Source organism: Acyrthosiphon pisum, chromosome A2 (genome assembly GCF_005508785.2).
Source record: "Acyrthosiphon pisum isolate AL4f chromosome A2, pea_aphid_22Mar2018_4r6ur, whole genome shotgun sequence".
Lineage (NCBI taxonomy): Eukaryota > Metazoa > Arthropoda > Insecta > Hemiptera > Aphididae > Acyrthosiphon > Acyrthosiphon pisum.
This window is the reverse complement of record NC_042495.1, coordinates 118324711-118340225: the sequence shown is the minus strand read 5'-3', so window position 1 is coordinate 118340225 and position 15515 is coordinate 118324711. Positions and strand designations below refer to the sequence as shown.

The following is a 15515-nucleotide window of genomic DNA, read 5'->3' as shown; positions in this document are numbered from 1 at the left end:
AATTGTTAATTATATATAGGATACCTACATATCTATAAATATAAAAATGAATGTATGTCTGTTTGTGTAGTGTTTGTGTCTCCATATTACCATGGCAACCAATTTTATGTTATTTTGAAATTTCCGATGGAATGTTTTGTATATAAATAGTTTCCATGGTGATATATAAAACATATTATTCATATAGAGTTCGCAATTTTAATGGACAACGAAGTGCACGGGATTAGATATTTTTATATACCTATACTGGGTGATTCTTTTATCATAGAACACTCATTATTTCAAAAAGTATAAATTTTTTTGAAAATATTCTTTTACATAGTTTCTATTCGCTTATAAAACAATGTTTTTCTTAAAAAATTATATTTTTAAATATTTTTTATCCTTATAATTTTTTAAGTTTTTTACTTTTTTGAATGACAACATAGGGTTTTAATTTTATTTTCCAAAGCAGAATATTTTTCTTAATATTTTGATACATGAAAATCAAATTTGGGGCGAGTAGTTTATGAGTTATAAATATTCAAAGTTTGATGAGCGGAGAAGTGGACAAACATTTCGCGGGGTAACCCCGTACCACTCCATTCCGCTCATCTAAACTTTGTATATTTATAACTCATAAACTACTCGCCCCAAATTTGATTTTCATGTATCAAAATATTAAGAAAAATATTCTGCTTTGGAAAATAAAATTAAAACCCTATGTTGTCATTCAAAAAAGTAAAAAACTTAAAAAATTATAAGGATAAAAAATATTTAAAAATATAATTTTTTAAGAAAAACATTGTTTTATAAGCGACTTGAAACTATGTAAAAAAATATTTTCAAAACAATTTATACTATTTGAAATAATGAGTGTTCTATGATAAAAGAATCACCCAGTATATAGATAGATTAGACATCTGGGCAGAAGATAGGCTAATTTAAAAAGAGAGAGGATCAAACCCGTGAGGTGCTCAAGCAAGGATTTTGAGATTTCAGATGGAAATTTAATATGAACGCCTAGAGATATGGTGGGGATGACTTTTTCCGTAACCGCAATTTTGGTATCCACCTTGTGTCCGGCTACAGGTAGGTACGTAGCGTAGGAACCTATATATATAAGAGGATAGCAACATTACAAACAAACACCGATTGAGTTGGTTATCCGCGGAGATTCCGTGTCTCGCACACTTCGCAGTTATACTAGATCGTCGTCGTATATCGTCTTCAATAACGTAGCCCGACTCTAGAACAGTCCGCATAATAATTTCTTAGTAATTCGTGTCGTACGCCGTCAAAACCAAATATAGTGCAATGGAAACGGCCGGTGGTATAGCCGAAACATTTAGAAATGGGACGTTCTTAGTTACGGGGAGTACGGGATTTTTGGGGAAAATACTCACGGAAAAATTACTCAGGTCTTGTCCCGTGAAAAATATCGCGATTCTCGTGAGGAGTAAAAAAGGATTCGACGCCAGTCAGAGGGTTGCAGATATCTATAAACAAGCTGTAAGTATATACTAATATATAAATACGTTTTGTTTGTCGTTAAATAATTTACATATTATTACACGGAGGTTTTTTACTGTACTTAAATGTGTTTAATGCCTCCAAAATATATGATTACTATTATAGTTTTCAATTATAACACAATATTAATAGACACGAATAGATTGATTCATATAATATATAATTTCCACGACAGATTTAATATCTCTAATAATATTATTAATTATTTAAAAATAATAAATTCCAACATCCAAGTTAATAATCAAAATTAATATTGTCATGAAATTACATAAACATCCTTTGAATTTAAATTTTTAAACTATCATATCAAATACCATTGAGCATAATATATAATCATTAATCATTTAATTAATTATTGACAACAAAAAATAAACGTAAATGTAATGTAAACAAATTATTTAAAATATTAAGTAATAACGTTATTAAAAAATATAACTTTTGTGTTTTTTTACGTAGAACCACTCATATAATTACTACTATCATTTTAAAACAATATAGGCATGAACAATTTAAAGTTGTCTAATTCTATCATTATTGGGTCAAATGTTGGAAACTTGAAAAACATGTTAGAGAAAATAACTTATATATATACTTTATTTAAATAAAAGTATGTTTAAATCATTTCTATATCCTATGAATTATATTATCTCGTGTATCGATTCATTTTTAATTTTTTTATTTGATAAAACCTATTCAACAAGGATCTTAAAAACAGATTTAATCTATAAAATATTAATTGAGAATTACAATATAATGATTACTTCTCATGTCTCATCAACTTTTTTTTTTATACCTTCCTAGTAAATACATTTTTATACTAAATAAAACGTACAAATTAGAACTCTTATTTGTAAGTTAATATTAATACTCAATAGTAAGTTGATAAGTGATATTGATTCCAGATATATTAACTTTTAGGAGTCAAGGCATTAAAATAATTATTATAAAAATGTTTCTTGAAGTAGAATCTATTAAACACATTTCCTACTTAATTTATGCCATTATATTTTTGTATTAAGTGATCAGTGTATCAGACAATATTAATATTTAAGTCTAGTTTAAGTAATAAATATTACTGTATTTAGTACTTTATAGGTTATACTTACAGTTGTTAATTTAACAGCTAAAGCTAAGCTAACACTAATTTACTAGTTCACTCGAGTATGATTGAAAATAGTTCTACAAATTGTATATAAGTACTACAACTATATAGTGCTTTACTCAATAATTCGTTTTTCTTTCTTGAACGTGTAGGTATTTATCTATAACATACAACTATTTGTATTTCTTACTAGGTAGGTAGTTATTTAATAATATATTAGCTGTCTTTTAACTTTTTTTTGTATCAGTTTTTATATTACAAATATATTATATAGCCTTTAGAACATTACCATTATTTTCATTATTATTTATAAAATCCATAAGTTTATTAAAACTAGTTGTGTCTGGGTACTCTTCTAAAAAATTATAAGGGACGACGTCGAATCTTACTTCATCTGCCCAAGACAATCAATGGCAACCATTTATAAACAAAACAACAATTTCAATTTCCACGATTAATCTCAAATTTTACACTCATAGCTTCAGTGGTTTCGCCTAGGCCCTAGCCCCTAGGGAATGTTGAATGAGTCAGTCAGGAAAACTTTTTTTATATATTAAATAGATTCCTTATTTGTTGTTATGTGTTTTTTTTTTTTAAATTGAATATACGTTAATATAATAATATATTAATATATATATCATTACACATTATTATGTATATTTTTATTTTAATACTATTTTCGCAACACTAATAATTTAATAACAATCAACATCACACGCAAACTTATACAGTACCTATACCTATAATAACGTTAATTACAATTTTAATTTTGAAACAAAGTTAGGTTAAAAAACATAATTTTTACATCAACAATACAAACTTCTGGATACACTTCATATTATTATAATATGTATTAATACTTAAATATTTAATTTCACAAATTATTATTTATTTTTTTGAGATTTGATGTTTTAGTAAGTACTTACCTATATGCACTTGATGTCGTCATATTACGTTTTTGTACGTTTTCCTCGACGGAACTATAATAAATCAATGAAATATTAAATATTATAGTAAATAAATATTTCAATAATCAATAATTAACAATTCATTAATTAATAATATACTATCCAAAATCATCCCGTTAATAATCAGTTCATCATACCATATTCCTTATAAAATCTAATTAAATAGTAAAATACATGTAGTAATACTATAAAACATCCTTGACAGAATTATAGGCTGACACACCACTCATCTCCGTTCAGAATAATTGGCTTATTAGATATAAATAATAAAATTGATTCAAATCTAACACATCCATTATAGCTCTAATAATATTTTATTTCAATTTTGATAGCTTTTCGACCGACTTCGTGATGAAAAACCCGATTTTATGGACTACATCAAAGTCATAGATGGGAACATCGAAGAAGAATCGTTGGGTTTATCGACAGCAGATCGTAACTGGATCGTGGAAAATGTGAATTTTGTTTTTCATTGCGCAGCTACGATCAAATTCAACGAAGCCCTGGAGTTGGCGACCAAAATAAACATCCAAGGAACCAACAACCTGTTGACATTAGCTGCGCAGATGAAAAATCTTAAGGTACAAGCTCGCAGTATGCACGACTGTGTTGTACAAAATATGTATAATAATAACAGTATTTGTACCATATTTCCTTAGTATAGTTTTGATATTATAGTGTGCACAGAACCTGTTTATTTTTTTGTAAAATACAGACTAAAGTCATACAGTTGTGTGTGCAATTCCGTGCATATAATGAACAGGTTGTCATAATTTATTATTTTGCAGGGTTTTGTGCACGTGTCGACGGCATATTCACACTGTCCAAGGAAAGAGATTAGAGAACAATATTACCCGACTCCGGTCACGGCCAAGGAGCTAAAAAATATGCTGGGGTCAGACGAACTGTCCGAATCTAAGTAAATATATTTAATAAATTATAACGGCGTTGATGACGGATATATTTTTCCTTATAGTAATATTATTGATTCGACTTAAATAATAGGATTTTAGAAAATTGGCCGAACACGTACACTTTTACAAAAGCAATCACGGAAGATATGATATCGACAAATGAAAACCGTTTGCCCATTTCCATTTTTCGTCCATCGATTAGTAAGTATTTATTTGATCGATATAATAATATCATAGTAATAGATACGATCTATTTCTTCGATCATTAGTTATAATAATAATCTAAATTATATATGCCTTCGTCAGTGGTCGACAATAATTACTGTATATAGAATAGTTATTTAAAATTCAATACTATATGATTACGGTCAGGAAAAGGCTTTAGCATGGCTTAAATATACAAGGTTATTGCAATAGTATACCCGCACTACATAATGTTATCACGTTAAGGAATTAAAATGACAGCGTGAGGAGACGACTTATACTGGCTAATGGCTATACTATATGATATTATATACTAAGATATGGACTGTACCCTTATGCTGCAATTTTATATTTGTTCGATAACAATAATATAGGCTGTGTGCAATAACCTTGAATATTTAAGCCACGGTCTTTAGTAAAAATACATTAAAGAGATCACTTCAATTATGACTCTCAAATTTAACGATTAGAATTCTGCAATAGTAAACACATCCGGCTAGCAAAATCACATATAACGATAAAAGATCAAATGGTAGGATTATCATACAATACCGCGTATTGGAAAAATGGGTAAATCATCTTCTAGATATATAATATTAATTATAATAATATTAATATATACAGCGTTTGAGTAATTTATGTGTATACATATACATATATTAGGATAAATTACACATTATTTTCAACCATCATATACTAGAGATCGCTTTGATAAACAGGATGTCAACAGTACTGCTAAAAAAATAATATAAACATAAAAATAACCTAATCAAGCATAGTTCAATGGCATTATCACTAGGAAAGGGTAAACTACGATATAGGACAAATACGAGCAGAGTAGAGTTGGACGTGATTCGCGATTTGCCAGAGCCAGTACAAACGCTATTGTATTTACAACCAAATTTTGCTACAAGTTTTAAGTGTCATATAAACAAGTTAATAACAAATTCAACTCGTGTTATTATACTTCAAAATGAACTCTGTACTTGGAATCACTACATACATTACGTGCCCACGTTGAATGTTCAATTTTAAGCTCTTAAAATAGAATAACTTTAATATTCGTTACTCAGAACGTTTTCTCCAAAACAATTCGATCCCGTATTAAACTTTTGAAGTTGCAGTCACTAAACACCTGTACGAATTACCGATAGGCATTAAATGTCAAATAATCGAAAAAAATTCTATTCGCGTAGTTTTCGAACCGTGCACTTGATTCTATCGATGAGATATCGTTTCCATAGTGCAACAACAAATCACTTACGATAAAACGGAAGATATCAACTTAAAGTCTACACATTAGGTACTACAAAATATGTCTGGATCTTTGAAAGTAAGTCCGATCTCAAATATTCTGCAGACCATCACATTAACACAGCTATTGTCAATATACTATTGTGGGTATTGGTAAATAAGTAATATATTGCCATCTTTGTATGAATTGGTATACTTCACTCAGGTTAAAGAATCAAGTAATTTTTTGTATAATTATATAAACCTAACATAAATAGGACATAACACGATGTAAATCGTATTGCATGTGCAACGAAAATTAAATTACGGAAAATCCGTTTTATAAAACGGGCATGGACCAATCGCGCCAAAACAAAATTTGATTTTAGGGTCAACATACCAATTATTGCGCAGCTTATATTTTACGGTTAGTGTACAAATTGCACATGTATTCAAATTTGCCTGGCGGCTACCTTCAGATGTAGAAATATTGTTGTTCGATCTAATTCCATCAACAATAACATAAACATACTTTGAAAATTAAAAACGTATTTATTGATTATTTGATTGATTGATTACTGGTTAGAGTGACTGCTAATAATACATAAATATTACATTTTATAACGGTATCGGAAGTTTTATGAAACGTTATTATTATTACGGACATTTGATCAACGTGATGGACGAAAACAAGTTATCACTTTCATACATTTTATATATATGATAATCAAAATGTAACTTGTTAAATGTGAAGAAAAAAATTCTTTATTTATTTCTATTATATTATGTACCTATTATGCATTAATGCTCTCAAAAAATCGACTAGTGTAATAATTTATTATATAATTATAATTAAAAACTAACTAATAAATCTTCCTTGGGTAGTATAAAATATTTTGAGCACAATTGGTCTATTGACCCTATATTCTATGATGTATAAAGCGCAATTATTGGTCCATCGACCCTAAAATGTTTAAAGCGCATTATAATTGGTATATGAAAAGGTCATTTTAAGCGCAATTGGTAAACTCCCAATAAAACGACCAACAACAGTTAAACTAGTTTAACTGTTTAACATAACAACTAAATAGATTACTTGTATTTTATTTTATTAAATTTGCACAAATAGTACATACTAGGTAATAGGTATATACATTAATTATAGTTATATAATACTGGCTGTCACCTGCGTGTAGCTCCGCTCCCGTGGATAGTTGCAGAGGTGGGCATTAACTAGTTAAAAAGTTAAAGTTAAGTTTAAAAGTTAATTTATTTTTTAACTTTTTAACTTAACTAGTAAGTTTATTTTCTAATCAACTCATGAACTTAACTAGTTTAATTTACTGTTGAAATAACTTAGCTTTCCTCAGTTGATTTTAAAAAAATCTATCACGTTGAAAACAATTTGAAATTTTTCGTTTATACGTAAATATTACTATATCAGTATAAAATAAAAATAACCCAATAGAAAAACACAAACGTTTGCTTGATAACATAATTTTGTGTATATTAATATATTTTATTAAGTTGTAAATTATATTATACCATGCGAGTTGCAATTATAAATGTTTTTAATGAAATTAATAATTTTAAATTACAAACTGAAAATTGTTATGGTTTAATGTTATATAACTTATAATATATATGAAGGTCATGTACACATCTCCATGTATTATGACATTCAATTGCTATACGATATAAAAAAAATATATTTGTTAAATTATTAATTTGACATGAGTATAGTTTAAATTATCTATATATATATATAAGAATCTAACTTGATTTTGGAGACGAAGGAAACCGGTTTGTTTGTTTATTTATTATTGTTGTTATTATTATTATTATTATTATTATTAATTATTTATTTATTTGTTTGCATTTGCATTTTACCGTTTGAAATATAAATTATTCATTGAACAAATAATTTATTGTTACATTTTTTTCTACCTTATCTCTATTCTATAATAAAAAGAATAAAATTTACCACTCCAGTGGTTGAATTCAAAACGTAAGATACATAATTTTCAGAAATTAGCAAAAACAATAACTATAATATTATAATTATATTATATTATTTGTATAGCCAAAAAATAGTCATATGTTTTTAAATTAAATTATAAAAAAATAATTTCTTCCGGAGGAAGGTCGGACAGCTAGTTAAATAATAGTAAAGTAAAAGTAAAATGATATACAGTGAACATTATGATAAAAGTTTAATACAATTATTTTTTAAATTTATAAATTAGAAACTAGAAAGACACATTCACAACCCGTGACACAAAATCTGGACTTCCTTTTAAAATTTATAGTATAAATTATAATATAACTTATTCGGGTATATTTTAGATTCTGAGCAAAGCAAGTGGCTAGTGGTTTTACAATGGTATTCATTTTTTTTTAAAAATTTTTTTTTTTATATCCTGTACACAACATTTCTACCAAAAGGAGTGGTTCGATTTTAACACATAGTACCTTATCAATTTTATCAATAGTTATTTAATGCCACGTGAAAAACCACCGAATATTACGAAAAAACGCTAAAAATAGGATTTTAAATTCTAACGCTTTGCTTATCATCATAGAAACGAAAAAAAAATTGTAAAATCAATTCAACTTACATGTTAAAATAAATAATAACATAAGATATCCAGACTGACAAACCGTCTCCGCTCAGAATCGTTTTCCTTATACAATGATATTATATCATTGAATTCAAGTCTAATAGGTACAATCCATTATACAATGACCCACTTTTAATCTACTGTACAGCAGAGCGACATCCACTTACCTGTTTTTTAAAACTGAAATTATTTCTGCAATAAATGATTTTTAAAGTTTTTAAAGATTATTATTTAAAAAACAACAAAAATGAGTTTTCAATCAGAGCTTGTCAATAAGACTAAAAATAAAATAATGGAATCACAAAATATTTAGTAAACTGTTTACCAACCTTACCTTCTAGCCTCTAAATTGTTTAATTTTAATCGATTTTAAACGCGTTTTACGCAGGTACAATTTAAACATATTATCAGGTATTATTAGCGCAGTATCATGCAGTTGAATATTTTTTTAGTGGCTACAGTACATTTTGTAAAATTTAATGAAATCACTAAAAGAATGGCAAAGTATTAACCAACAACATCGGTGAACACACTTTATTGTTTTTCCTAAGGCCGTTTAACCATAGATTAAATATAGGTAGTAATATATTAATTAATCTATGGTTTAACTAATTATAATATTATGATGTCATTATTCGTCATGCAGTGGTGTAGGTACACACGAGGGGGTAGGTTTTTTCATCAAGTAAAAAAAACTTAAATATATTTTAACAAATCATATGTCATAATATAGTATATACCTAAAAGATATATATTTTGAAATGTGTTTATACCTACCCCATCTGTGTCCATGACTGTATAAATAAAATATAAATAATAACTCAAAAACCATGGAATAATTATATATACTCGTAATATTGTTTTATTTTGTATAACTAGTCAATTTGTTTTTATAATATTTTATAGTCGGATGCACGAAGTCCGAACCGGAACCAGGATGGTTGGAAAACATGAACGGACCCACAGGAATATTAACAGGTGTCATGGTCGGATTCTTGAGAACGATCAACCTCGCCATAGACAAAGTAACCGATATAATCCCAGCAGATTATACTGCCAACGCACTGATCAGTGTTATGTGGGATACCGTAAAAAGGTAGATGATAATAATATTATTATACTATAACAATAATTAATAATAAAATATGAATGAAGTAATTAAATTTTTATTATGACTTGCTTCTAATGAAACATTATTATAGCACCACAATAATTATTATATTCAATTTAAAGTTAAATTAAAACAAAGCCCCCAGCAAAAAAAAAAATTAAAATTAATTTATTAATTCAATAATTTTGTGGAGGTAAATTTTATCTCCGTGGGCTATGATATTATAATAAAAATTTATCAAATGTGTGTACTATGTACATTGTATAATGTATTATTTAACTTTATAAATATTATAATTAATATCATATTATGATATACGTACACCCAGTGCTCGAATTGGGAAAAATTAAGTATAGATTTTCAAAATATTTCCCTAACACATAGGCATATATAGTGCAGAGCTGTATTATGATAAAGTGTATTATAATAATTTGAATTTTGTGTACGCGCGTTTTGTATATAATTTAATAATTACGATAATTTGCAGGCATCAAGACTGCGATTACACAAAATATGAACAACCAAAAATCTACAATTACGTTTCAAGTGCTGATAGCCCGTTAACATGGAACAAATATATTGAAGGAATGACTGAACATTACAATGTGTCACCACCTTTGCGGTCAATGTGGTACGGGTTTTTCATTGTGTACACCAACTTGTGGATCGGCATGGTTTTGAAATTTCTCCTGCACCGGATACCGGCAGCATTTGTTGACTTTTTGTTAATCATAAGCGGAAAAAGTCCCAAGTAAGCGACTTATTGTGTTATTTATTTTATTAATTAATTTGTTATTTATCTTCTTCAAAATCGCAAAATTATATTTAACTATTAATTACAATCATTGATTATTGCGTTGACAAATTAATTAATATTATAAATACTTTATAAGTTAATAGCATACACAAACGATATCGTAAGTTAAATTTAAAGTTAGAAGTTATACTTTTGTTTCTTTTTGTCTCGTAAGAGTTACAACTTCAAGTTAAATAGAAAAATTTATCTATTGCGATCACTCAAATTGTACAGTAAATCTGATTTTCTGCTGAAACCGCGAACAAATTGTTCTGTCACACCTTGTAACTTCTGTACCTAATACGTGATTTATATTATAAGAGTTTTGATACTTTATATTTCTAATTTAACGCCAAATTTACAAAATAATAACCATTTATTAACAACAAATTATATTTCAACGTCAATAATACACGAGTAAAAATAGTTGGCAACCTATAATATTATTAATATTATTACAATTTAAAAATATGTTTGTACAGAATGTTGAAAATGTATGCGAAAACAGAATTTATGACGGGTTTACTTCACGTGTTTACTACGAACCAATGGAAATTTGACAATAGCAATACCGTCAAACTGTTATCGTCACTAAGCATAGAAGACCGCAACCAATTTGAGTTCGGCATGGTCAATTTTGACTGGAAATCATATACAAAAAGCTATTACTACGGGATTAGAAAACACATACTGCAAGAAGAAATTACTAACCTGGACAAAGCGATATCTAAAAACTGGAAGTATGTATTTACGTATATGTACGAATATAATATTTAGTATATAGTTTCATTCATCATGAATAATTATATTTCATAATGTACTACGATTCACGCATGCAAACTATTGTTTATAAAAAAATCACATATCGAGCATACCCATATACTAGAATATTTGAAAAAAAATTGAATGATTAAAATATTATACAAAAGTCAAAAATAAATTTTACAATTAAATTATAGTTATTTAAAGTCCATATACACAATTAAAACTTAAAAGAAACTGTTAACTTATAATATTCTCATCGTCTATATAATATACGGTTATCGCTGTATATTTCACCTCGCGGTTATTTACAAATTCAAAGCTCTATTCATAGGCACACAATATTATAGTACATTAATTAAATGTTATAATCTTAAGGTTTTCAACTCTTTTTACTGGAAATGGATAAACATAAATAATTGGTTTGTATGAGCACCAAAATGAAATAATAATGAATTGTGCCTATAGAAAGGCGTCCGGGAAATGGGCCACAATAGTTAACCTTTATTTAAAATACGAGTACCGTAATTGGGCCATTACTTAATAAATTGTATGACGATGCGAAATTTCCTCCACAGTCCACACATATATTATGACGTGCTTTACGTCCTGAAATTATAACACAAATGACTAATGACTTCGAATCTATTCATTCACATTTTAAAAAAAAACTTCACTATATCACGTCAAAATATCCATAATTTTTAAACGTATTGCACATTAAAATATTAGAATCATAGGTAACAGGAGGCCAGGAAACTGACTTAAGTCAAACATAATATTAGTATGTTTATTCTAAATGAAATGAAGAAATATCTACCTACTAAAGTTTGATTTTGTACAATCTGCTGTAGGTATATCTCATTATTTCTAAAAATAGTTTGTTGTCTTTGGCTTATTATTAAAATAATGACTATAACATTTATAATTGTACGATTGTGTATAATTTTAAAATAATTTAATTATTTTTGTTTAATTTAATAATTTCCTGACTTAGTTAAATGAATACTTAATGAAAATGTTTTAAAGCAATTTATATTAAATGTAATTTATCAGTTACCTACAAAGTTATAAGTAATTTTAATTAATTTATAAATATATGGCCCAATGTCTGGTACTCTTCAAAAATTGTATAGTTTTATTGTGGCCCAATACCCGGGTAATAAAATATACAAATAATTTGTATACGAAGCAGGTTGGTAAAAATATGCGGCCAATAAATTTCCGACCGCTCATATAATATAAAATATTGTAATATTATTATAAAAGCACCAAAATCCCATTGTCCCTGGCTATTTAATTTCAGATATTAAATTTGGAACTTTATCGTTCAAACGTGCTAAACGTAGAAACTTAATCAACAAATTGATAGCATTGCTAATTTCAGTTTTACCTTTTTAACATGATTTCTATGATATTATGTTTATTAAGTAGGTATTATATTATACAATATTGACGAATAATGACTATTTATAAGTAGGTACACCGGACACACAGTAGGTAATATAGGTACCTACCTACCTAAATTATGTACATATTATTACATATTATATTGGCCCTCTGTAATATGAATTTTTATTTAAATAATTACTTACATAATTATACTTACTCGTTAGGTAATTATAATATCATTTAAATATTATAAAATATAATAGCTACTATTACTATGTTATTTCACGTAATAATTTGTAGATACATAATTGTATACTGTCACTTCCCTATAACCTAAGTCCTAAACATTTTGATACCTATTAGTATGTATTTTTAAATTTTTTTTTTTGAAACCCATATTTGAACCGATACCAAAAAAAAAAAAACCAAATCAATCAGCATAATAGTATCTACCACAAAGGTACGAATCAATAAAATATAAAAATAATAATTATAATAGCTTGTTGTACATAGGTACCTACTATCCTATAGGTATTCATTATAAAATTAGAAACGCGTTGAATTCAATGTTATTTTACAGTTAATATTCATTTCAAAAAATATTAAATATCTGGTATAAAGTATATAAAATGCTTTACGTTTTATGGCTGTCCGTTTTTTCTCGGTAGCAAACATCGGACATCGGTAAATAGTGGTCTCGTCGCATCCCTAATTTTTTTTAAAGCTTTGACGCATTTGTCTCATATTATGCACCAGTGATGTAAATACGCAAAAAACCGTTCTTATTGGTATTCTCTTATCTTCATTTCTCTACGTTCTCTTATCTATGCATTGTTAATATTTTATAACTAAAACTATATATTTATTTAAATTTTTTTATTTTAAGCATCTGCAGAATTATACAAATATTAACTGCATCACCTTATAAAAATAAAACATAATATATAGGTAGCTTCTTAACACTGAAAAGCTTGAATGCGCTTTCCCCAATAAATATATTATAAAGGTGAACTACATTTGAACCTATAGAGATTTACCCAATAACGCATTAATTTTTTTTAACATAATACTAATGCTCTTCGGCTAACCGCTCTATGCCTACAACATCATGATGAGTTGTGGCAATATTTACATGTTTATTGATTTATGTATTGTTTTAATTTTTCAGGTTGTTCTGGTTGCATAAGTTGTGCATCGTTCTATTTTTCTATTCCATATTACAATTGTGTTGGACGTGTATAAGATATATAATATATATGTACATTTTAAATTAAATATAATATTATTATGAATGCATGTGATATAATCATCAACCCGATATTTTTTAAGAAAACATCAATATTTTTTCTGTACCTACCTACTATTGTAATTCGTGTATAATTACACTATAGGCATATTATTTATTTACGTGTACCTAATGTATTATAATTATTTTTAATAAAAAAAATCAGTCTTCGTATTTCTCATTTCATAAATATACCTAACCTAACCTAACCTATACCTATTGTGGTAAAAATATAATATACAATATACATAGTGGTCGTGTGTCGGCGTATATTTTTCAAAGATGCTGGGGGGGGAGGCAAGATAGGGAGTTTACCAATTGCGTGTAAAATGACCTTTTCATATGCCTACCAATATTGGCCTAGGTCATTATCTGGGTTGATAATCCAATTGCGGTCGGTACCAATATTACCTACCGATAAATAGGTAACGATCGTATAATGATAATGAATTATGAAAACTTGAATCACTTAAATCCATAGGTACCTACTGGCTACTATAATAGTTAGTTGAAATCATAGACTTTTATAAGGTCTTTTAAATGTTCTATGGTTTAAATCAAAGGTGGACAATACCTAGTTAAAAAGTTAAAATTAAGTTAAAAAGTTAATTTTTTTAACTTATGAATTTAACTAGTTTAATTTACAGTTGAAATAACTTAGCTTTTCTCAGTTGATTTTAAAAAAAATTATCAAGTAAAAACATTTAAAAATTTTTCGTATATACGTAAATATTACTATATATCAGTATAAAATAAAAATAATCCAATACAAAAACACAAACATTTCTGTTCTATTTCCTGATAACATAATTTTGTGTATATTAAATATTAATATATTTTATTAAGTTGTAAATTATATATTATGCGAGTTGCAATTATAAATGTTTTTAATAAAATTAATAATTTTAAATTACAAATTGACAATTGTTATGTTTTAATGTTATATAACTTATAATATATATGAAGGTCATGTACTCATCTTCATGTATTATGACATTCAATTGCTATACGATATAAAAAAAAATATAATTGTTAGATTATTAATTTGACATGAGTATAGTTTAAATTATTAAATAATAGTAAAGTAAAAGTAAAATAATAAACATTGGACATTATGATAAAAGTTTAATACAATTATTTTTTTAAATTTATTAATTAGAAACTAGAAAGACACATTCACTCTGTATATGATTTACATACTAATTTAAAAAAAAAAAGATATTAACTTTTTTTAAACTGAGTTAATTTAATATTTTTTTCTATATTAACTTTTAACTTATCGAGTTAAATTTATAATTTGTTAACTGTTAACTTTTAACTTGTCGATCTTCTGTCCTCTTAACTTCACTTAACTTGAGTTAATTATTTCATTAACTTGGCCACCTTTGGTTGAAATAATGAAATAATGATGTTCCATAAAATGCTCGATATAATAATTATAGAATAGTAGAAAAAATAATTGTAGTTTTTTTGTTTGAAAAATAAACAATAATATGCCATATTATATAATAGGTACCTATTTAGTATTAAGTCTGCTGAGCGTGCAATTTGCTATATAATACGCACTTGTAAGACGGAGAAAACACAAATGTCTGTGTATTGTTTAACGTCCTCT

General features: G+C 26.9%; 1 protein-coding gene across 1 annotated transcript; it reads left to right on the top strand.

Moving 5' to 3' along the window:
* Positions 1-908: 908 nt before the first annotated feature.
* LOC100159637 (fatty acyl-CoA reductase wat) lies at positions 909-14052 on the top strand. The gene is made up of 8 exons (XM_001948176.5): positions 909-1491; positions 3915-4163; positions 4371-4501; positions 4588-4697; positions 9461-9650; positions 10153-10416; positions 10944-11201; positions 13784-14052. Exons 1-8 carry the CDS (start codon positions 1297-1299, stop codon positions 13887-13889), a joined length of 1503 nt encoding a protein of 500 aa, XP_001948211.2. The 5' UTR covers positions 909-1296; the 3' UTR covers positions 13890-14052.
* Positions 14053-15515: the final 1463 nt, after the last annotated feature.